Genomic DNA, 24,095 nt, shown 5'->3' with positions numbered 1-24,095 from the left:
TGCTTCCCTGCCTACTATATCAATTTCCACAACAGGGAGAAAATTTTTCTCTTGTGATAGGACAGGGGCTGTAAAAGAGATGGCTGCTTTCCATCCTAAAAACTGGATAGATTGTTTCTTTAAAAAAAAAAAAAAGGATTTATTTATTTATGCATATAAGAACTGCGGCACAGGAAGGGGTATGAGAGAATTCACCAGAGACAGAGTAGTGAGCAGAACAGGCAGACTGACAAAGTATACTGCTGAGGGGAGCAGCCAATGAGACTGGAGAGGTCCACTATGTCATGTGGGTCAGCTCCATGGCCGGGGATCAAACTCTTGCTGCAGTGGCTTGGAAAGCCCCATGGTGTTGTACTTTTAATCCTTGTGCCACAAGGGTAGATTGTTTCAAACAGAAATGCTCACTGCTCTGACTGGCCAATTGTTCCCCCAATCCTCTCAGAGTTTTGACAAGACTGCATGACTAGACTCATCCCTGGGCTGAATGGAAATGAGGGAGGATCCCCACTTCATTGTCTGCTTCCTTGAAAGTCACCCATCCACAGATCCCCATGGAGTTACATACCTGGGGCCAGGTGTGTGTGTACCACAGAGTGTGCTGACCATGCTTCCTACAGTGTCAGGAGTCTCTTTATACACAACATCTCCTCTTCCAGGTGACATTTAAAGCTTTGCCCACAATGCTTACTTCATCAACACCCCCTCTCCGTTGCCTTGCCTGATCTAGGACTAGAAAGTGCATCAATCTCAAACTAAAAACAGCACCTGCTCCAACATATTGCCCAGTCATTCATTCAAATCAGTTTTATGTAAATTTCAATGCATATATTTTCCCCTTGTCTGGACTCTCCATCTGTAATGGCTAATAGCACACTTGAATAGTAAGACTTTGTTAATGTAACAGGCGGCTCTGTTCTAATTGTTCCTCTATTTTAGAACACTGAGTTATTCTGGGCCATTAATGCCATCCTGCTTAAATGTGTGTACTCTTTATCATGTTGCACAGAACTGATGCTGCATCTATAAGAAATTCAAAATCTCCCCTTTTCCCTTCTTCATTCTTACCTGAATATTTACGCAATCTTGGTAGGGATCGTGGATAGCAACACCTTCTCATGTTGATCTGTCACAAAGGGAATCTTCAATAATTGAAGGTAATTACTTCATGGTGAGAATTTTTTACACTATGTAGAAATTCTGGAATCAGAAAATGCAGAATTAGCTGCGGGATACATGGGCAACATAGAGTCCTTGGTTATCATGAGGAGAAAAGGGGGCAGCCGTCCTCCTGCCCACCTGTGCCTCTGCAGGTGCCTCTTGCCTCCAGCTCTCTCCCTCCAGAGGGCAGCAGCCTTCTGCCTGCCCGTGACCTGTACCTGCAGGGGCTTCTCTGCACTAACCTCCCTCAGCGGAAGCAGCTCTCCACAAAGCGCTGCTGCCTGCACACAGGCAGCCTCTCCCAGCAAACTGTCCTTTCCAGGGCAGCCCTTTCTGCCCATCTGTATCTGTGCAAGTGCCCTATGTTCTTCTCTCCCTTTTCTTTTTGTAATAAGCCTGACCTTTTTGGATTAAAAGGGGGTGGGGGAGGAAAGGAAATAGTTGACCCATACTAGGAACATCAGAAGTAGAGGTCAAAACTTGTTAAGTTGTAACGCTGGTGTTTTAGGAGCAAGAGCTGACACAGACCCTTACCCTGGAGACCCTTACCCTGGACTGGGTATTTACCTGAGAACAAGTCACACCCTCCTCCTGCTCTGCATTTCTTTCTCAGGAAATACTATCTCAAGGAATCGCCTCCAGCTTGAGGCTATCCCTTCAACGGTGTCAGCACAGCCACCTTACCTGCTCCCAACCCACCCATGGACAAAAGGAATTTGAGACACACAAATGTCTACTTACCCTGTCCTTGGTCTAGGAGATTCACGAGCAAGTTCCTACAGGGAACTCAAACTGCCCTTTCCCCCTTCCCTCTTTCTTCAGGTGCTTTCTGTTCTCACAGAGGGTCACAAGTACTATAGGTAGGGAATGTGGGTTGCACTGACCTGCCTCTAACAAACTCAGAAAGAGCAGACCCTGCTAGTTCCACTTCCACACAAACTTGCAATCCACTAGCGCAGATCATCCCAGAGCCCTCCCAGCTCATCCCTGGCTTCTTGTTAGATTCACCTGAAGCACTTAAAGTGTTTGTGCTCCTGCTCAAGACTACTGGACAGTGTGTAGAGGACTCAGGTGTAGGTAGTTCTTAAAACTCACCCTGTGGGTCTTTATTGTAAGCCTGGATGAGATCACTTAGGAAGCTGATGTGTTGGGATACAATGTGCACTTGTATCTTCTGATGTTTCGGGCCCCACTGAAGAAATCGTGATTCTGTGAGAGGGCTGAGACCCATGAATTGGCACTTTTAACAAGTTCCTTTTTTGTGCTGATGTTGTCCCCAAGCTCATTGTAGTAGTATTAGAGCACAGGAGGTAGGCTCAGTATACAGAGCCCCTCACACCAACCATCTTAGAACAACTACTGCTGGTTCCCAGTAAAGGCCGGAAGAGTCACTTGCTTTCCAGGCTCTTTAAAGTTTACAGAAGACTAGTGAGGGCAGCAGAATCTTATGTCTTTATTTATAAAACTACATAAACACATGCATTGCAGCAGTGTTTCCTACTATGTGTTCACAAGTCTGTTAGGATGGCCCTTGCTGCGAGCCTCACAAACACCATGGGAGTCAATTCTCGTAACACACTGGCTCTAGCTATCCCATAGTAACCAGGGGGTAGACATCCTGCCTTTCTATCTTGTCTTCCATTTTGCTATCATGGATTAAAAAAAAAAAAAATTGTACACCATAGGTGCTAACTGTAAGTGGTTAGCAGACTATAGACAAAGAAGAGTTAGGCTACACATTCAAAGAGTTTCCTATGTTTACATTTACCTTTATTGTAATGAGGTAGCTCAATGTCCACATTTATAAGAATAGATGAGCAGTTTTCCTAACTGGGTGTACTTTTTATATTTCCATCATTAATATATGATTGTTTAAATTTCTCTACATTTTTTTTTTTAAGATTTTTATTTACTTGTTCATACAGAACTGGGGTACAGGCCAGAGATGTGGAGGGTGAGAGGATTCACCAGGGACAGAGTGGGGAGCAGAACAGGCAGATCGACGAAGTACACCGCTGAGGGGAGCAGTGGGCAGGTCAGGAGAGGTCTGCCATGCCATGTGGATCTCCTCCGGGGCAGGCGGGAATCGAACTCATGCGGAAGTGGCTTTAGCTTCTCAGTGCTGTGCTTTAACCCGCTGCGCCACCAGGGAGGGCCTCTCTACATGCTTATTAAAATAAGCAGTTTTCTTTTTTTGAAAGCCATTCTAAAAACCTATAAAGTTTATCTCATTATTGCTTCTCTAATTTCTAGGAAAAATGAAATGAACATAAATTTCTATTTATGTACATAAAATATATGTGTATGTATGTGTGTATGTATGTATGTATCATGAAAGCAGAGCCAAAAACGGATTTTTCTGTTTTATTCAAAAAAAATTTTTCTGGTAAATGGACAAAAGATTAAATGAAGGGACAGGCAGGAGGCTGGAGTCTCTGCTATGATGTTTCCTTCAAGACAGACACAGTGGGAACTAGATGTTTACTTACTGTTGCCAAGCTATTAGCTCTAAGGATTCACTCTGACAAATTGGCTATTAGTAGTGATTTTTTTGTGGATTTAAATCTAAAGGAAATGTGAGGAGGAATTCACCTTCTGTTCATTTAGTGCTGAAACTAGCCAGGCCCAAAGTCCTTGAATTTCTGTAGCTGACTAGTGTTGTAGATGTAAGCTAATGTGAAGACAGAAACTGGAGTGATATCCCCACACACCAGGGACGTTAGCAACCAGAAGCTGCATGAGGCAAAGAATGGATTTTCTCCTAAAGTTTTTGGAGAAAATGGCCCTTGCTGGTACCTCATTTTAGCCTGGAGATGGATTTTGCTCATCTAACCTCCAGAACTGAAAACATTTCTGTGATCTTAAGCCACCAAGATCTCTTGTCATCATTTGTTTCAGTGGACACAGAAAATGAGAACAAGTTGGTGTTCATTAAAAATCCATAAAATAAGGGAACTAGATGCAGATTTATATCCTTTTAACTGACATAAAATAGAGAGATGATGTATCAAGTCCAAGTACACTGTCCATGTTTACTGAAAGGAAACCCATGTCTGTTGCAGATCCCAGCTTTCTTCCAGTAGTTCAATGGTTTTCACTCCAAATTCACATTTGAATCATTAAACTGGGGGCTGTGGAGCTGATGCAGTCATTTTTGAAGTTCCCCGGGTGATACCAATCAATGTGTAGGGTTGAAAGCTGCCTAGTCCAGGTTCTTCATGATGTTGGCTTATTCTCATGATGAACCCAAGGGGTTTAAATGTGTGAGTGACTCCTGGGTTTGCAAAGTCCAGCTGATCCCTGAACCCACCCCTGTTCCACCCACATCCAAATGCTGGGAAGCTGCACTTTCAGAGAAGCAGTGCTCTCTGCAGGTTCAGCATTCACAGATTCAATTTAATCTGCATTCTACTGAATTTATATGAAATGTTAACAGATTAAACCAAAATATGTTAATTTTTTATGCCATTAGTAAGTTTCCCTGTCAACAACAGGTTATTATAAGCTTAATTTGGAGGGAGTTAAAATTCAATTGTGCAGAGGTCAACATACCCAATCCCCAAACTGTGCATGGTGAACTTTACGTGACCTGCTCATTTTACTGGCTTTTTATAGTATCTTCTGGTCTTTAAATAATACATGGTTAATTGTGGTGTGACAGTAATTTGAATTATGCTTTTTCACACATTAGTCTCCCTCATCATTTTTAATGACTGCCCAATACACATTTGTGTTTCTTCCACTTGTTACCACTAGCAGGCCCTGGTTGTTTTCAAGTTTTTGTTCTTCTAGATACATATTCTTAAGGTAATTTTTCCAACATGAGATTGGTCAACGGGTATGAACCTTCTGATTATTGACACACAGCAAGATTATTTTGTACAGCTAGTTTACAGTTTATACCGCTCCCAAGAATATAGGGCTAATTCTGGCTTGACTATCTTAGATGTTTTGTAACTGGATGTGGCAGATAAGTTCAAGCCAGATTGCTGCCGTTCAAAGCTCGCATCTCCAGATTTTAGCTGTATAAGTCCTTTGACAAATTATTTAACCATGGAAGTGTTCCAATTCCCTCTTGAGAGTAGGATATCAAAGAATTTTTGAGTCTTGAATGTGGTGCTTACCACATTCTGAACTTAAGCCTATATTCTTTTCCATATCTTAAGCTGTAACAAACTTAGAACACTTAATGTTGGTGACAGTAAAAGTTCTGTAGGCGCGCTTACTTACGCTGGGCCATGTCTTATTTATAGAAAATGGTTAGCAGTTAAAACAATTTGGCAATTAAACAAAGCATAGGAAGAAAATTCCCAATGAGTCCATGTCTTTGACCCAGTCACTTGCTGTGCATCGATGATGGACAACTGAGTTATTGCTGGTTTGTCTGTCCTTAGTTTACCTGTGTGTTTATCTTATTCTCTTTAAATGGTTGAATTTAGTACCTGCGAAAGTAGAATAATATTTTATTGGTATTGCACTCCAGGGAAATTACTGTTATATACATTTATTCCTTCTTCATCACTCTCCTAAAGAAACAGCTATTACGTGGATGTTGAAACTTTGACTTCTTCCATGTCTCTCAGAATTCTCCTCATACTTTTAATATATCTGAATTATGCTCTGGAGAGGCCAACTCAACCCTATAACCCTCAACTTATTTGCATTCATTTCTTTGACTCATACTTTTATGATTTATTCATTGTCTCAACAAACATTTATTGACTGCTTCTATGGTACCAGGTACTAGCTGAAAAAAAAAATTGGTGGGGAGGTTCCCAACCAATTACATATTCTTAAATCTGATGCAAGTTTAGTGTTTTCCCTCCCATTTCTATGATTTGACTACTCATCTTTGTCATTTGGGATCTTTGTTCATTCTTTTGGGGCTCAGTCACAGGCTGCCTACCTTTGCTGACTTTGTGGGAATGCCAGGACACACTGCCACATGGGGTGGGCTGTGCTTGTGGGCTTACCATTCTAACAGGAATGGATCTGTGGGTCTTGTCTGGGCCAGTGCCCACATTGCTTTTAGCCTGAGTTGAACACCTGCTGGGGTGGCATAATGCCCAACCCAATTTGAGGAGAGGATCAATGGTCCAGATCTTTGAGTGTAAACTCCCTAAGGAATTCCCCAAGAATTTTTCCAAAACCCTTTCCTAGTTTGTCTCTCCTGTGGTCGTTTCTGTAAAGTCATGCTTTCCTCTGGTCTATACTGAATCCCCTCTCTGTATCTCGGAGAGTCCTCAAAAGCTCTGGTCACTCCACACTTGGTTTCTCAATATTGTGAGATTTCATTTCTTTACTGTCACTGAGAGGAAGGGAAGGCAAAGGAATTTGCTCAGTTTGACCAGTTTTAGCTAATCTCTCATTTATTTCAATTCAGATTAGTATCAGCTTGTGTCTTGGAGTTTAAATCAGCAGAAGTTTTATGTGCTTAATTTAGTTACTTCCTGTAAGTGCCATAGGGAAGTACAAGGAAAATTATCTAGGGAGTTCAGAGTTTCAGCTAAGAGGCAATACCGGATCTGGATGTTAAAGAATAGAAAACTGATCTGATGGAGGACAGGTGTAGGATAAGAGAATATCACATTTTTTTTCTGATAAGCTATAACGAAGTTGCAATAGGAAAAAATTGTCCAGATATTTTAAAAACCAATGCACAATAATATGAACCGAGACCACATGACATTAGGGTCCAATGAAAGAGCCAAGGAATTTCCGCTAGTGTATGCATGTCTGTCAGTATATGTGTGTTAGTACATGCATGTCTGTTAGTATATGCTTATCTTTTAGTATATGCATGTTCATATATGTGTCAGTACATGCATGTCTGTTAGTATGTGTGTTAGTGTGTCAGTATATGCATGTCTGTTAGTATGTGCATGTTAGTATATGCATGTTAGTATATACATGTCTGCAGAGGAAGCATGTAGCTCAGTGTATGAATGTGCATTATTACAGATGAATTTGGCATCAGCTAGTGCCAATTGCCATTTGATATATATTTTGAGAACTACATAGGCAAAGTCTTCATTTATACTACCAGACACTACTTAATAAGCATTTAAAAGTTTTTTAATTCTAAAAAAAGCTATCTAATACTTCAGAAAACTACTGATAAGCAGCTTTTGAAGAATGGCCCATATTTTAGATGATGTTTTCTATAAAACTATTTAATGATGGATTTTTAATTAGCTTAATAGTAGGAGCAAAGGGTGATCTTAAAAGCAATTATTTCTGAATAAATTTTTATAAAATGTTAGCATTAACATTTATATTTAATATTAACTAATGAAGTAATTTATTTATATTTGAAAATTCTAGCTTGGAAAGGTTTAAATGGTCAAGTCTGCTTAACCAAGAGGAGTCCCAAATGGGGGTAGCAGTGAAGAATTTTATCTTTATCCTACAGGTACATGAATAGTTTGAAGACCTAAAACTCCTTAAGAGTGACCCAAAAGTATTTTGAAAACTACAGCTTATGTCTTATGTCACAAAACAGGTAAGTTAGAAAAACTGATCTTTTCTTTACTTTGTATAGTATGATTGTTTCACAGATCTGTCTTTGACATGGACCTAAAATTAAAAAGAAAAAGTTATGAATTTAGCTTTTATTCAAAATTAAATAAGCAAAAGCAAAAATTTTAAGAAACTTTTACAAATTACTTACATAAAAGAAAGTTAATAGGGACAGTCACAAATTTGCAACAAATAATTACAAAAGTATCTAGGGCAGCATGAATATAAACCATGTCACAGCATGGCGATCTAATTGTGATATGAATAAGGCATAACTAACATTTGCACCAAGACCAGAATTTAAAAATAAAACATACTTTAAAAGCTTAGTCCTACATTAAGCTTCTTCTCTTCCTCGATATCCTTAATGGGCTTCTACTATGTAATTTTTTTAAACAAATAGGTCATGTTAAACTCTAAATTACATAGATGGGCAGTTAATGTGAAAAGCCCCCCTAAAATGTACAAACTAACTGGTACTGAATTGAATTTTCCATTTACCTTTATGTACAATTAAATGTAAACCATATTTTCACAGTTTTAAGTGTTTTATGAATAGATGCACAGTACCATGTCAGGTTTGCAATTGTTCCTGAAAACTGGCTCTAGATCCTGCATCCAATGCCTGTTGGCCACTAGACGCAAGTATTTACATAAATAGGAAACTGTGTCATAGTCAATGGTCAAGACAGTTCAGCAAGAGCAGTGTTCCCAACGAAGACTGATACTGAATACCATAGTTTACATACTTGTGCAAATATAAGCATTAGGACAGATAAATCTGAGGCAAATTGAATTTGCAAAAACTTGTATCACTACTGTTGTAAACTTGGGCAATATATGACCCTCGGCAAGTTCTGCTCTCTATGGCTTTTTTTTTTTTCTTTTAACGTTTTAAAGCCAGAGAAAATGCACACACACGCTCACACACACACACACAAACATCCTGCATACATACACAGAGTTCTCATTTCATTTTAGAATATGGTACATAGTGCAACTTCATCACAATGTAGAGGTTTAACACACATTCAGTGCGTGTTTTTCTGTGCAAGTTCTTAGTGGTCTAAATCCTAGTTGAAGGTATTCGTTTGCAGAACCACATGATTCAGGAGGTTGAAGAAAAAAAAAATTTTGTTACATTTCTCAAACCAGCACTGGATGTGCAAAGGCAGCGGACAATCTGGCTATCAACATAGCCAGATTTGGGTAACTTTAGAGGAAGATCCAAGCATTAGTTACTTAGACTGGTCTCTAGAAAAATAGGTCAGTATATGCTGTATCTTTGTCAACCGTTCCTTCAAAGACTTCATTGACAAGACTGATAGCTGATACCGGGGATCTACAGGAAGAACTGCAAGTAGCCACCAACACCACGCAGGACCATTAGGGGTTGCCTAAAAAAAAAAAAAACAAAACAAAACACACACACACAAACATTCCTTATAGTATTAATAAGACAAATATTAATTTGTAACAACAGTAAAAAACCCATCAACAGCATGGGACTATGGTGATGGCACACAGGTGACTTGGTGATGAGAAACCCATGGGGATTACAATTGAGATAAAAAAAAAAGTACAAAATGATGTAAAAATAAACTGTTATATTATTAAAAAAAAATCAACAAGCTAGTCTTTAATGTGGCAGGCCTATGTCAAATTCTTTTAACAATCATGCCAAGAAAGCTATTATAATGCCCTTTCATAAAGTGGGAAAAAGAAATCCAGAAATGTAATACAGACTGTCTCAGAACTCTCAATGAGGTGTGGCAGAGAAAGAATCAAGTCCAGATGTGGCCGTACAGCCAATGTTCTTTCTACTGCACAGCACCACTTAACAATGGCTTTCTCAACCTCAAGCTGACACTTGGGGTCCCATCATTATTTGTTATGGGGACTGACTGTCCTGTGCTTCATAGCAGGCTTAGCAGCATCACTGACCTGAGCTACTCAATGGAGTGATGCCTACCCAGGTCTAACAGTCAAAAAATCTCCAGATAGAGCCAATGTCCTATGGGGGGCAAGACCGTCCCTATTTAAGAACTGCTTTCTTAAAGTAAATACTTAAAAACATTAGGAAAAGTTAACTGATGCTAAAAATTTCTTCAAAGAATTGTGGAATCTCAGGAATTATAAGAAAAGGGATATGGCTTCTAGTTTCACTTGAAAAATCTATCTCCAGCAAAGAAGCTTTCTCATGTTGCAAGGATTCACTACAGGTTATTGAAAGAATGAGCTTCTAATAACAAAAAAATTAAGACAATTTTATTACACAATGAATTGCTACTGAGTCTGTAACATGAAATTTCAGAGGGAGAAAAGGAGCTACCACATTAGTGGTAATCTCAACAGGATCCTTCTAGAATCAATCTAGATTTCTACTTTTATGCACTATTTATTCTCAATATAGCATTATTGCTACAGGGAGCAGTTGTAGAGGATTATAGAACAGAGGTGAGGATGGTAATAGAGGAGATGGGGAAGGCACGTCAAACTTTTTATAAGACGACTTGTTAATATCTAAAATTTAGTTTTCTATTTTGAGTTTACTCAGATTCAAGGAGCCAGGATAAAATAAACATGGCAACCGATAATATGAAAGACACAGAGTGAGTACTCAATTTGGAGATAGTCTGATGTTGAAATTTCAAGTTCAGGTGAAAGATTCAACAGGGGTTCAGAGGTTTAGGCCCATCTTTGAAAGCAGGCAGTGTCCACCACAGTAGGACTGACTATCTTTCAATCTTTATATGTTTATATATATCCTTCTGACCACAAATATTTTATTAAATTCAAAATGCTAATACCCAAAACTTAGTACTCAGATGAGTAAAATCCTATTTTCCAGGAATGGAACCCCTCCTTTATAGCTCCTGCAGCTCCTGTTTGCAGTGAGAGTGCCTGCTACACATTACTTATGCTTAGCTTAAATGTAAATGCTAAGTACTGGAGCAAGACCATAAGATAATAGTTTCATGAAGAATGAAGGTTTAAACATGGAGAGACAAAAATTTACTAAAACAGAAGGGTAAAAGTTGGGGATAAAAGGAGAGGTGAGAGGCCCTCCCTGGTGGTGCAGCGGGTTAAAGCACAGCACTGAGAATCTAAAGCTGCTTCTGCATGAGTTCGATTCCCGACTGCCCCGGAGGTGACCACATAGTGTGGCAGACCTCTCCTGACCCACCCGCTGCTCCCCTCAGCAGTGTACTTGGTCGATCTGCCTGTTCTGTTCCCTACTCTGTCTCTGGTGAAGCCTCTCGCCGCCCCTGAGCCTCTGGCCTGTACCCCAGAGTTCTGTATGTACAAATAAATAAACCTTTAAAAAAAAAAAAGAGAGAGGTGAGAAAAACATTTTAAAAACATAATGGTACAGCTGTAAACTGTCAAAGAATCAGCAACAGGTGACTGACTCAAAGGCACAGCTTTTTCATAGTCATAATTCCCTAGGTGGTACCATATCTCATGTCTAATTTCATATCCCTTCTTGTAGAAAATCCTCAGTAAAGGACTTACTCCTTTTCTGTCATGCACTCCTATCAGCTTCTCCAATCCCTATATAAAATGCAGCAGGCATCACTGCTTTAGAGAAAATGGTCATGATTTTAAGGACAGAGGGTCAAAGAATATGCTGCAAAAAGGAAAAACTGAAAGAAAAATGTCGAAGTCAACTAATTTGAGTTTACAAAAAAAAAAAAAAAAAAAAACTTTTGGAAAGAATATCAAATCCATCATACCTGAAGGTTTTCCTCCCGCCCAGGCATTGATCCAAAGTGCTGAAGAATTTGGCTTCGAAATCTGTCTCGTAAATTCTGAAACCAGCTACAGGCTTGAGAGTATACCAAATCATGAAGCTGTCTGAGATTCTTTATCTCATCTTCATTCTCAACCTAGAAATGTAAGATTCAGTAAAGGCTTCTGCATCTAATTTTCTTGTCCACATTACGAAGCCTACAGAAATGATCAATTAAAAACCCATAAAAAGATAGGGGCTATCTATTTAAGGGCTGGATCACAGTGTTCTTTTTATGCTTCTTATATTACATATTTCTGCCTCTGTGGGTCAGACCAAAGAAGGACAGCAAGAGCTGACTTCCACCTAGCTTTGCTGAGTTAGCCATGCAATGCTGCAGAACATCCAATTGAGACAGAAGATAGAGAATGAATTCCTAAGCAAAGGTCTACACGAATTTGGAATTCCTTTTGTCTTTATGGATCAATGGCTTTTGAAAGTAGTGGAACAAAAGAATACAGTTCCTACAATAAAAGATAATGGAGGTGTTTAAGATACCAATGACATAGCACTATAAAAATAGGGACTCAATATTTCAGGGCTGCATAATTACCTCTTTTATCAGGGAACTCTATTGAAAAAAATGCAACAAGTGACTTAGTATATAAAGCCAGTATGCCCAAAGACAGAAAATAAACTGTGTAGTGATGAACTTCACTATGAAGGCCCAAGGGTTGTGGTTACTTCCACCAGTTCTCCAGAATATCCCTTAGACTACTGATTCACCAAAATGCAAATATAAAACTAACTCATCAGTCTTCTAGCCTAAGAATCAGAGGCATCTCACAGAACATAAGTGGGAAGGTTGAAGTTAACCCATCCATCTTATTTCTTTAACAAACATTTCTGTCCACTCACTACATGCCAGGAGTGCTCTATTTCATATGCTTTAATTCTTTCATACTTCAAGGCTGACTCAATATAAAAACAATAAAGGGACCCTAAAAACATTCTGAGACTACAAAAGGTAAGACTATAGTATGCAAGAGAAAAGAGAAGATACTTTTTATTTTAGGAAGATTTGAAATAAGCAATAAAACTAAAGTTTAAAAAAGTATCTGTTTTTTTGTACCAACACAAATTTACTTAATGCCATTAAAGTATATGCTTAAAAGTGGTTAAAATAGTAAATCCTGGGCCCTCCCTGGTGGCGCAGTGGGTTAAAGCACTGCACTGAGAAGCTTAAGCCACTTCCACGTGAGTTCAATCCCCGCCTGCCCTGGAGGATCCACATGGTGCGGCAGACCTCTCCTGACCTGCCCCCTGCTCCCCTCAGCAGTGTACTTCATCCATCTGCCTGTTCTGTTCCCCACTCTGTCCCTGGTGAATCCTCTCACCCTCCGCATCTCTGGCCTGTACCCCAGTTCTGTATGAATAAATAAATAAATCTTAAAAAAAATAGTAAATCCCATGTTACAGATAAGTTATCATAATAAAATAAATTTACAAATAGACAGACTGTGGGTGGGTCTGCTAGTCTTCATGGCCCATGTGGACCCCATTTTTGTTACCTACCTTTCTATATTTCTATACAAAGTCAGAACTGCCCAATCAGTCATAACCAAATCTTACAAGATGCCTTTCAAATCAACCAAGAGCAGAAAGCTTGATACATCCTTGAAGTATGCATCAGCAAGTATGCCCAGGGGACCATTGACTGAACAGTGGACCACCTTGGTAAGATAGAAACCATGGCTGGGGATCGAGAGCTTCATTTCAATCTCAATATTATGTCCTTAAGCAGATGAGAAGTACCTGAAGGGCAGACTCATGACCTCTGATATTGCAGATGACAGAGAACATTTTCTAGTTGCACCCCTTCCTTTTGTCTTTGCCCTCCTTCTCACAACTGATGCTATATGATTATTCTAAAAATATAACAGCCAGAATCTTGCTCTTTCAGCAGCATCCTGCATCCTACAGCTTGTTCCATGATTCCTGTATTATCAGTGCGGTGGTGTCAACTCAACAGTGGAGGGCACATATAGCTGAAGATTCTCGTCTTGGAATATTTGGCCCTCTGATAACACACAATGGGTTGCATCTAGGCAAAAAAAATAACTGAAGATTTGTTAAAATCATCTTTAAAAAAAAAAGCATTTCCTGTGTTCCCTTATAAAATTCATGGAAACAATCCAAGAGGCTCATAAACAAAGAAATGATAAAAATTCTAAGGGTCTGAGATGGAAAAAGGAACTAGTTAAGAAACAGGCAGAAATTCTTTTGAAAGCAAGCTGGCAAGGAATTTTACTAAAACCTAACAGCTTAAACTTTCATTAAAAAATCAGAGAAAACACAATTTCTACACTTAAGGAAAAAAAGACTTTGATATCAGAAACAATTTGAGAAGATTTTCCAGAATGCTATGAACTTTCCAACAAGTTCATAGTATAGATGAGGACACTATGGCCCTCGCTGGTGACACAAAGGTTTTTAAAGCACAATACTATGAAGCTACCCACAGCCACTGCAGCATGAGTTTGATCTCCAGCCAGGCAGCTGACCCATTTGGTACAGCAGACCTCTCATGTCTCACCTGCTGCTCCCCTAGCAGTATTTCAGTAAATCTGTCTGTTCTGTTCCCCCACTCTGTTGCTGGTAAATCCTCTCAACCCTTGCACCTCTAGCCTGTATCCCAGTTCTTGTATGTATAAATAAACAAATCTCATAAACACAAAAAAAGATGAGGACACTAAGATGAGGAAAAATCACTAGAAATTCTTAAGACTACAAAGACATGGATAACTCAGTTTCCCAAACATCAAATCGATAATGCTATTAATAAGCTATTCCATTGCCATATGTATTTTGTCTATTGTCATATGTTTAGCCACATACTCAAGGGACTTTCATTAAATTTGAAAAATGGATCTGATAAATACACTAAAATAAGGTGAGGTTTACAAAAATTATGCCTTTAGCAAATGATTCATCAGGCGTGTCTAAGGCGCAGACTTTATCGACCAACTCAAACTTTCAATTCCCACAATACTTTTTGGCCTACTGCACAAAGAAAAGTATCCCTATAACATCTTTATAATAGCAGTATCAGGCTAGTCAAATTCATCAGCAGAGAGATAATGTGATGACATAATGATAAAAGTACAGAGGCTGGAATCAGAGTCATTTTTATAACATTACCTATAAGATCCTGGGCAAAATAACACTTCTGAATTTTACTTTCCACATCTGTAATTTCTTAACAGTTATGAGAAGTCATTGAACTAATGTTTGCAAGAATGCCTAATTCCAACATTCAAAAAAAGCTGACTGAAGTGAATGGCTTAACTAGACTAGCAAGTAAGCAGTATAAGATCTGTTTTTAATAGTGCCTTTCCAAAAAGTAAATTGCCTTTAATTTGACATTTATAGCATCACCAATCATTTTTTTTGGCACAAAAGCCAATTGCAGGTGGTAAATCAGGCAATGAAAACATCAAAAGGGCCACATTAATCCTATCCAAGAAAGCAACAATAATCCACCCCAGGTAAAACATCACTCCTAAGTATACTGACAATGCTTTTTCTGCGATGCCCAAGAACACAGCACCCAACTGTCCTAGTTTATCATGATGGTCATCTCTGGAGTACCTTCATATAAAGAAAAATTCTTTTATTTTACATGTTCACCTTTCCATCAAATCTCAATTTGCAGTTTACATCAATCTGGACTGCTAATAAATTAAAAAGTGCAAGGATTAGTACTTTCATAACTTGAAGTTCCACTGGAACTTCAATTGCTATTGTTTACTACCTACCATGCATTTTCACAGATGTACCTGTATACACGGGAAGACATATATTCTAGGCATTGATGAGCTTATAGAACTGAAGATCTAAGTTCTTGTCTCCCAACTTCTTGTGTAAATCACAAAGATTAAGAGCAAGATTTTTAAAAAGTAACCTGGAGCTAATTCTAGCAAGTATCTTTACAGGTCTCTAACAGAAATAACTGGTTTGTGTGTCTAGAAAAATATAAACCTGTATGCCTAATTGTCTAGGGAAGAAATACCGAAGTGTATTGGAAAAAGAGTAAGTTTTAATACCTTAACATCTTCTAGATATTCAATGTCTGCAGTGCAATATCCATCTTTCATTCCTCTTTTTAAAACCCTAAACCGCTTTCCTCCAACTGTATCAACAACAGACCTTCCATCAGGTAAGAAATGTACATTTCTGATTTGTAACATACAACCATAATCTGCAAAACTAAAAGATAATAGATTAGTGTCAAAATTCAATCAAAAAGAACACAAGTTCTCAACAATATTCAAAATGAGCTCCTACATAAACAAAAATACTCAGGCACACAGGAAGCATACCTATTTTGTGTATCACTGACACACATCCCAAACTGTTTCGTTCCAGTCTGTATACTTCTTCGAATCATCAGTCTGTATCTTGGCTCAAATACATGAAGAGGGCAAGGCACAGTGGGATAGGCCATAGTGCAAACAAATATTGGAACATTCTTGGTCAAGCTGAGGAAGAAAAAGTTTCATTAACATGTGTCAGAACAAAAATGAAACTTACATTACTACATTCATAGGAGACAAAAAGTAATTAACTCCAAAGCAGGTGATTTTTATTCTTGACCAGAACAAGAATCAGTTTCCCTGATGTTAAGCTCACACTGATGCAATATTATTACTAAAAATCCTCTTGTTTTATTAGAGTAATTCTAATAATTTGAGGTACTACGTTATCAGGCAGAGCTAAGTAACTTTATCAATCAAAAGGCAATAACTGATTACAATTAGTATTTTATATTAAAATCTATTTAAAACATTTTTGGAACATGGCAGAGTTAACACCTTTCACCCATAATACACTCTTACTTATTATTCTTAGATAAGCAAATTTTTAAGTTAACTCCCACAGAAGGCTAAAAGCAAATTATTAAAAATTCTCAGGCATTAAAAATATTTTTTAAAACAAGTAGTAACATTTTTTACAGATTATTAGAATGTTACAACTATTTACTCAGTGACAGACTGGCAGAAGTAGGAAGGATAAGGCAATGCCCAGTTTTGGCAAAGGTATAGGAAAAACTGGCAGTGCAGACAATTTAAAACAATACAGTGATCCTGAAGGAAAATTTGGAGGTCAGCATCAAAACTTTAAAAAAAAAAAAATCTTCATATACATTGAACCAATGGGCTCACCTTTAGAAATAATCTCACAAGACTGTAAGAATGGCTCTGCAGCACTGAGTGAAGTAGCTAAAACTCAGAAGCAAAAAGAGGGGACACCAGTAAAACTATATAAAATGGGATACTGTATTTCAACTAAAAATGCTATGTACATATCATCTTGACTTCAAGAAAATGAAGTCATATCTAATGAGAAGCAGAGATTATAGGATTGTGTAAGTAAAATGATCCTCTTTAAAATACATGAAGAGATATTAAAATTTGGAAGGACATATGCCAAAATACCAATGATGATGATTCCTTGGGTATAGAGTATGGATTTTTATCTCCTACTCATATTTTCTAGATTTTTCTTAAAAAAAAAAAAAGTCTGAATATTGCCCATGTATAACGTTTAATGAAAATGTTTAAAAGATAAGTGCTAGCTTTTCAACTTATGAGCACTTTACTTATGAAAAACTGAAAGAAAAAAACCACCTCAATACAGCTACTAAGTAGCAAAACTTTCAAGTGCCACACAATTAGCTATACCTTAAAAAGAAAGTCCCACAGGTAGGCAGCAAAATTTCTCACATTTCTCTCTATCCCACTCAGATTCCCTCACATTTCTATTCCATCCGACATGTGACTACTCCATCCGACATGCTTCCACTCTTGTTGGGGAGGCTGCTTGTGTCACTCACTACATGTAAGATTTCAAAAGTGTATTTGTGGCTTTCTTATAGCCAGCTTTTGTCAGTGTTGACCAAAAAGGTTCATAATTCTCACATCACAATATTTCCTATCATAAAATAACACAATAAAAATAGCAATTCTCACAAATATTCTGTAAAGAAAAGGCTGGATTGTAATGTTTTCTTCTACTGAAAACCATGGGAGCAATAAAGACATTTGGAGAACATATATGGAAAAAGAAGTCTGTGAGCATAATTAGGTTTTTTGTTCCCCTCAGTAAGTGGGAAATAGAAAATGATCGACTTATTTTGAAAAATAGTAGAAACAGCATATAGTTTTGTTCTTTAATGTGTTCAGTTCAAAGAAAGTGAAAGAAAAGAAGTGAAGAAGTTAAAAACCTATAAAGAAATTTTAAGAGACACAAATGACTAGTCAATGAGGAAAAGACATGAAGGGGAAAAGAAAGGAGGAAAACTACAAGATTTACAGAACAAAAATAGGTCCAACATACTACTCAGCCCCGATCAGCCAACATGTGTGCTTATTAGTGGTCCATACCAATGAATTCCAAAATTACCTCCAGGTTTCTCATCTTCCCGGTACGAACCCAATTCTGCCATCAGTTCATATTGTCATTGATTGAGGATCTGGACTCTATGTTATCCCTTCCAATTTCAGTCTAGGCCTCAAGATCCCACCCTCCACCCCTCCTCTAAATCTCTAGTTAGAACCTCCTGCCCTTTCAGGCCCTTTATCCTCAGCCCTCCTTCTGCTTGGAGCAAGCAGAAGTAGCACCTGAGGGGTGCTGTTCCCAGAAACCAGTTACCAGCTCTACCTCTCCTTCCCGAATTCCACCACCTAGTGTCTCTGTAGGAAATCCCTTTTGCCTAAAATAAAGCTTCAATGCAAGGAGTTGATCAATAATTCCCAGAAGGTCTACCTAGAAGTCATCAAATGAAATGAAAGGAAAATAGTCTTCTGAGGACAGGGGAAGCTGACCAGTATTTGTTTATAGTATGCCTTTAACTAGACTGGGCTGAACTAAAGACAGGATTCAGCTTGTCTTGCCATGAGGTTTCTCTCTACTATTTTAAAGGGTCATAGTTCATAATTTGATCATGTTAATTTTTATGAGAAGAAACTTACTGTGAGAGTTCAGCAGTTTCTTCATCATATATTTTTTTTCTCTCAGACAGCTCATCAGGCAGATACTTCACTATTAATTCTTCCAACAGCTGTGTGACACAGTACCTCCTATCTGCTAGATACTAAAAGACAATATTATTTTACATCCAGTTTGTTTTCCTACAGTATAAAACAGGCAAAACAGTTTAACTGATATATAAGCCTTTATTACATATTTATACAGTAAATTCTGAATTAATTTGGTGAGGGGGATTATCATAATGGGCAATGCTTAACAGGTAAACCTGTCTGAGCCTCTGCTCAACAGAGTTAACTGTACCTGGCTGCACACTGAACCAGCACTGATGACCCAAGTATTGCTGCATCACAAATTCTCTCTTAGAACCAGTCAGCCCTGTCCTGCCATCTCTCATACTAAACGCCAATTTCCATCTAACAGCAAATAGGTCTCTAAAACTATCATTTAACTGAGAAATAATTAGGGTAAGAAATAAAAAGAAAATGATGCATTTGCCTTATTTAAGTAAAAGATTCCTTATTTGTTTCCAATTTCAGAGGCAGTCTCCAAATCATTTTTCTTTCAGATTTTCCTGTCAGTGTTAGCCCACAGTCACTCAAACCCCTGTCAAGACTTTACTTTTCCTATAGGGTCCACTGTCCAACTCTACTTAAAATGGTATCATTCCCTGATGCTATGGAAAACTGTTCCCCTCATGTATTTGTGTCAATCTCTACTCAGCTGCCAGAAATTATGTCTTCACTCCTGCCTATGGAAACTCCATCTACTCTTCAAGGTCTAGTGCCAATTTTACCTAACTCATAAACCACCCCTTAATTATTATTTTCTATCTCCCAAGAGCCCCACATTCACTGTCTTTACATATTACAAGAGTAGTGTTACATTCTATCTCTGTAAAACCTTCCCGGGGCTCAGGTCAGTGGCCATAGGACTTTGGACAAAGAAAATGCCCCATATGTATTTATGTAATAAGAATAGTGAGGAAAAAAACTACTGGGCAACAATAAGATAAAGAGAAGCCATCTTTTAATCTGTAAGACCAGCATAAACAAATACTGTTATCTCTATATCCAGTGAAGACTAGAGATTAGGAAATTTCCTAATAGCATGGGAAATGGATTATAGCAGTGTAAGTTTTTAAAGCTTAGCATGTATTTTTAAAGTTTTGGTTGGTAAAATGCAGATTGCTGAGCCCAACCTGAGTTTCTGATTTAGTTGGTCAAGAGTGGAGTCAGAGAATCTATATTTCTAGCAAGTAACCAGGAAAAACAATTTTGCCAGGCAGGGAAGCACACTTTGAGGATCACTAGGCTCTAAACCTGAGAGAGGTGCCCTTGAACAGTTAATACAGACAGATAATTGAAGAGTTTACTATAAAACTAATCAAAATGCAGACATTATAAAAGCAATTTTATTACTATATTCTATTAAATAAATTTTCTATTAATTGAAAGTAATCCCATTAGATTTGGAAAAATAGTGCTTTTCTCACATTACTGGCAGGAATCTAAATTGGTGCAGCATTAATGGAGTCCTCCATATTTATTTTTTAAGAAGCCTCTAAGTATATGGCCTTTGATCCAGTATTTCATTTCCCAGGAATTTATCCTAAGGGAATACCCATAGCTAAAAGCATGGTACATAAATTAGAGAATAAAACAACTTATGTACCCAACTATAAGAAATGTTAAAACTGTTAGACTACTATATTATTGTGAAAATCATCTAAAATATATTTAAATAAAAAATAAACAAAATAAAATGATATATAAAAGTATAAAAGTGTCATTAATCTTTTTTTAATACATTTAGATTTAACAGTAATTTATACAGTGTTTTCAAAATCAAAATATAGGTGGGAAATTAGCAAGTTTAGACTTTACCTAAAAACAATGAAAATATCAGTTGTAAAAGTAACCAACTCTTTTAAGAATGAGTTCCTCTATTTCCTGACTTTACAAACATTCTGTATATGTCTGTGTGTTTCCATATTAGGTTGTATATTAAGACTATACCAAATGTTAATAGTATACATCTATGATTATGGTATCTGTAAGGAGCTGTGTCTTCTACATATCTAAAGATTTTTTTTTCCTTTAAACAACATTTGTCAGAGAGAATCACTCTTTCTGATCAGTGCTACTATCAGGTAGTTGGAGCTCTGAAGGGTAAAGACTTTAGCCTCACCTCAGGGTTCTCCTTCCACTCATGTGTGATGGAGAGGGTGCAATTCTCCATCAGATACAGAAGATACCCACCTGAGATCTAGGTTTTTTTCCTAACGTAGGTTTTATTTAGTGCGACTCAGTGAGGCATGTGGGAAACTGCCTTTCTCTCTCCCCTTTCTAGTCTTACTCTCTAAAGCTTTATTGTCCAATGTGGTTTCCACTGGCGTACTACTTAAAGTAATTAACATTTGTAAAATGGGAAAGTGGAGCTCCTCAGTCACACTTGCCTCATTTCAAATGCTACTTGCCACTTGTGACTAGTGGCTACCTGCTGGACAGCAAAGATAGAGAACATTTCCTCAGGAGAAGAAAGTACTACTAGACAGAGCTGTTCGGGATACTAACCATGCTGAACAGGCCTGAGGTATGACCCAGTATTAGAGGTGGGAAGGAGGGAAGTTGGTTTCTCCAGTAGTGTCAACATTAAAACTGAACCTATTCCTGACCTGGTACCTGAGCACACCTATTTTTTTTTTAAAGTTAAATATAAGGGACTTGGCCTTCAGGACTCTGCTTTGTCAGGTCTCTCTAATCTCACTAAAATGAAGGTAATAAATCATCCATTTAGTCGTAAGCATGTATAATGCATTCTGAGCATGATATTCACTATCTCTATGGCTGAAGAGAAATCAAGTCATCTTCATCAAAGTTAAAACCAATGAAAAGATAAACAAACACTTACCTCTTTTAAGCTTTCTTTGCAAAGGGGACAGTATGGTGTATGATCTAAACAACGCTCAAGACAATTCTTACAGAATGAATGTCCACAAGGGGTTGTTACTGGCTCAAAAAACAACCTGGAATCAGCCAAAATACATGTTAGTTTCTACATAACCATGGAACTATAATATTGATCTCTATTTAGAGGAGAAAGGAGGTTGGTGAGGAAAGTGGTGGTGATGAGCGCAATCAGACCTTCCTGAATTTAAAAAGTTCTCCATCAACAGAGGTCTTGCCAAGGACCCAGAGCTGTACTCACACACAGCCACTCATCACAGATTACCCCTGGGCCCCCTGAAATGAGGGTAGTTCAAATTGCAGTAAATGTGAAATACACACCAGATTTTAGACTTAATGCCAAGTAAATAAAGTAAAATATATCATTAATAAATACTAACTAGCTGTTGTATCCATTTTTATTTGGTCCTCCTTTTAAGGTTGATTTTCTTAGTAAGTTTCTAAAATTCTGCCCATATATTATTAGTTAAAAGAAAAATCCAATAAATACTAAGTGTTGAACCCTAAAGAAATATAAGGCTTAATAGGAGGTGTGAAATAATACAGAAAAACTATTTTTATTTGTATTATAATAATTTCCTAAAATGAAGACTTTTTATTTTCCTAGAAAATCAGTTGCATATGTACTGTAGAATTATCTGGTCTAATCACCTCACCTTACTCAGTGTTACTTCAACAGGATTTTATGGTTAACATACTTAAACAAGATGATCAAATACATACTGAATAAAATTATGTACTCTTTGTGTATGATTTTATCTTTATGAGACCATGGATGTTGGCTGAACTTACTGTATAAACCATTTCACAATATGCAGAAACCAATTTCTGAAAAAGGGAATTCCTACCCAAATCTAAAGCTATGTCTGTAGTGAAGTTTCAATAAGAATACATTTAACTTTTGTTGTAATTTATAACTTCCCACATGCTTTTTATAATTATGTTACTGGATTCTTACAATATTGCAATACAATCTATGTAAATACTAACCTCACTTTCTTAGACAAAGAAAACAAAGGGTTCAGAGATTAAGTGATTTGTCCAAGGTATGAAATATAAAAACCTAAAACTATCTTCAGATTTTTAATCCAGTATTCTGTTACATTATATCACCTAGTATTACTTCAATCTACTCTTAATTATATCAACTTAAAATATTTAGCTCTTAGAAAGTTTCATACACTTACCTCATGCAGAGAGAACACTCAAAATCTGAGACATCTATTAATTCTTCTGGGATGTCACCATAATTTAATGAAAATGTACAAGTAGTTTCTATTAAAACAGAGATAGGGCTTTCTTTAGAAAAATGTTTAAAGGCAATAATACATAAATAAAATATTTTTTATAAATGCAGTGAAATTTTACCTCCTTGTTTTTTAAGTTTATTTCTTCCATCTTCACTTACAATCACATCCTGCTCTACAAGTGATAACTTTCTTTTCAGCAGAGCACCTTTTTCTTGAACGGAGAGCAAAGGTTCTGAAGACACTCTTTTTAAACAATCCTCCCTAGCAGGCATTTCTGTTGAGTTTATAGCCTGGGCTGACAAAGCACGATTTAAACTTCCTTTGACAGGCTCTGAAGTGACCTCTGGTATTTCTTCATTCTACAAAAGTAAAATAAAAAGAGTAATTAAATTTCTTTATTATTCTTTATTGTTCTCAATAAGAATCAAAGGGAAAAAAAATTTTGATGCCTCATATCGTTCATTTCATTGTGCATTGAACATCATTAACTTCTCATTTTAAACCCAAGCAAGTAAATAATTTTTACCATATTTATATAAACCTAGACATCAAGGTGAGTTATATTAAAACAATGTTTAGAGTTATGCTTATAGTTATTCCTACTCTAAGGAAACTAAAACATTTTTTATTTTCTTAAAAACTAAAAGTTTTCCGGCATTCAAATGACTTTAAATTATGATTAAAGAATACTTTATAGATTTTAGCAAAAAGTAAAAGGTTACAGACAAAATCCTATTAAGAGAGCAGTAAACAGGCTATACTTTGTTAGTTTCTAGTACCTGAAATGAGGGAAAGTAAAGATCTTAACTTGTCAAGAAAACATACACTTGAGCCCATTAACCCCTTACCTGCTCTGGGTTAAGCTCACTGGGAGAGTGAGACTCTTCCACTACTAAAGGGAAACCAAAAGGCTTGTTTTTAATACATGATAATGAACTCCAAGAAGAGTCCTTGAGGCCTTCTTTTAAGTTTTCAGGTGATAATAAATCACATAAAATCTGTAAGAGAAATATATAATTAAGGAAAATTTAAAAAAAACTTTATTAAGAGTAATTTACCTAATGTTTAAGAAGTTTTACAAAAATCTATAGCAGACATTGTTTTTAATGAACAGGAAAACAAGATTATTAAAAATAATATAGAACTGATTCGCTGATTAAAAATCTCTTCCAAAGCCAAGGTGTGCCTCACTGGTATGATTCATTTCAAAGAAATGATTTAAAAGGCAGGCAAGAGAATGATTAGACTGGCATCCTGGGAAGATACCCAAGGTAAAAGTTGCTTTTTTTTTATTATTACAAAGTTTATTTTTACATCATTTTGCACATTTTTTTTTCCATCTCGATTGTAATCCACGCAGGTTTCCCATCACCAAATCACCCCTGTGCCACCACCATAGTCCCGTGCATTTCCCTC

General features: G+C 37.2%; 1 protein-coding gene across 1 annotated transcript in view; it reads right to left on the bottom strand.

The window, feature by feature from the left end:
- Positions 1-7,754: 7,754 nt before the first annotated feature.
- Positions 7,755-24,095, bottom strand: part of LONRF1 (LON peptidase N-terminal domain and ring finger 1) — a 34,262-nt gene continuing 17,921 nt past the window's right edge. The window contains exons 4-12 of the mRNA XM_004682198.2: positions 23,528-23,677; positions 22,798-23,038; positions 22,617-22,704; positions 21,374-21,488; positions 18,445-18,566; positions 15,793-15,951; positions 15,517-15,679; positions 11,415-11,567; positions 7,755-9,074 (exon numbers count right to left, since the gene is read on the bottom strand). Of these exons, the coding sequence (XP_004682255.1) occupies positions 8,916-9,074; positions 11,415-11,567; positions 15,517-15,679; positions 15,793-15,951; positions 18,445-18,566; positions 21,374-21,488; positions 22,617-22,704; positions 22,798-23,038; positions 23,528-23,677 (1,350 nt within the window). The 3' untranslated portion in view covers positions 7,755-8,915. The remainder of the gene's footprint in view (positions 9,075-11,414; positions 11,568-15,516; positions 15,680-15,792; positions 15,952-18,444; positions 18,567-21,373; positions 21,489-22,616; positions 22,705-22,797; positions 23,039-23,527; positions 23,678-24,095) is intronic.

Source organism: Condylura cristata, unplaced genomic scaffold (assembly GCF_000260355.1).
Source record: "Condylura cristata isolate star-nosed mole 26May11 unplaced genomic scaffold, ConCri1.0 scaffold00014, whole genome shotgun sequence".
Lineage (NCBI taxonomy): Eukaryota > Metazoa > Chordata > Mammalia > Eulipotyphla > Talpidae > Condylura > Condylura cristata.
Note: the sequence above shows the minus strand (reverse complement) of the source record. Positions and strands in the feature narration are given on the sequence as shown.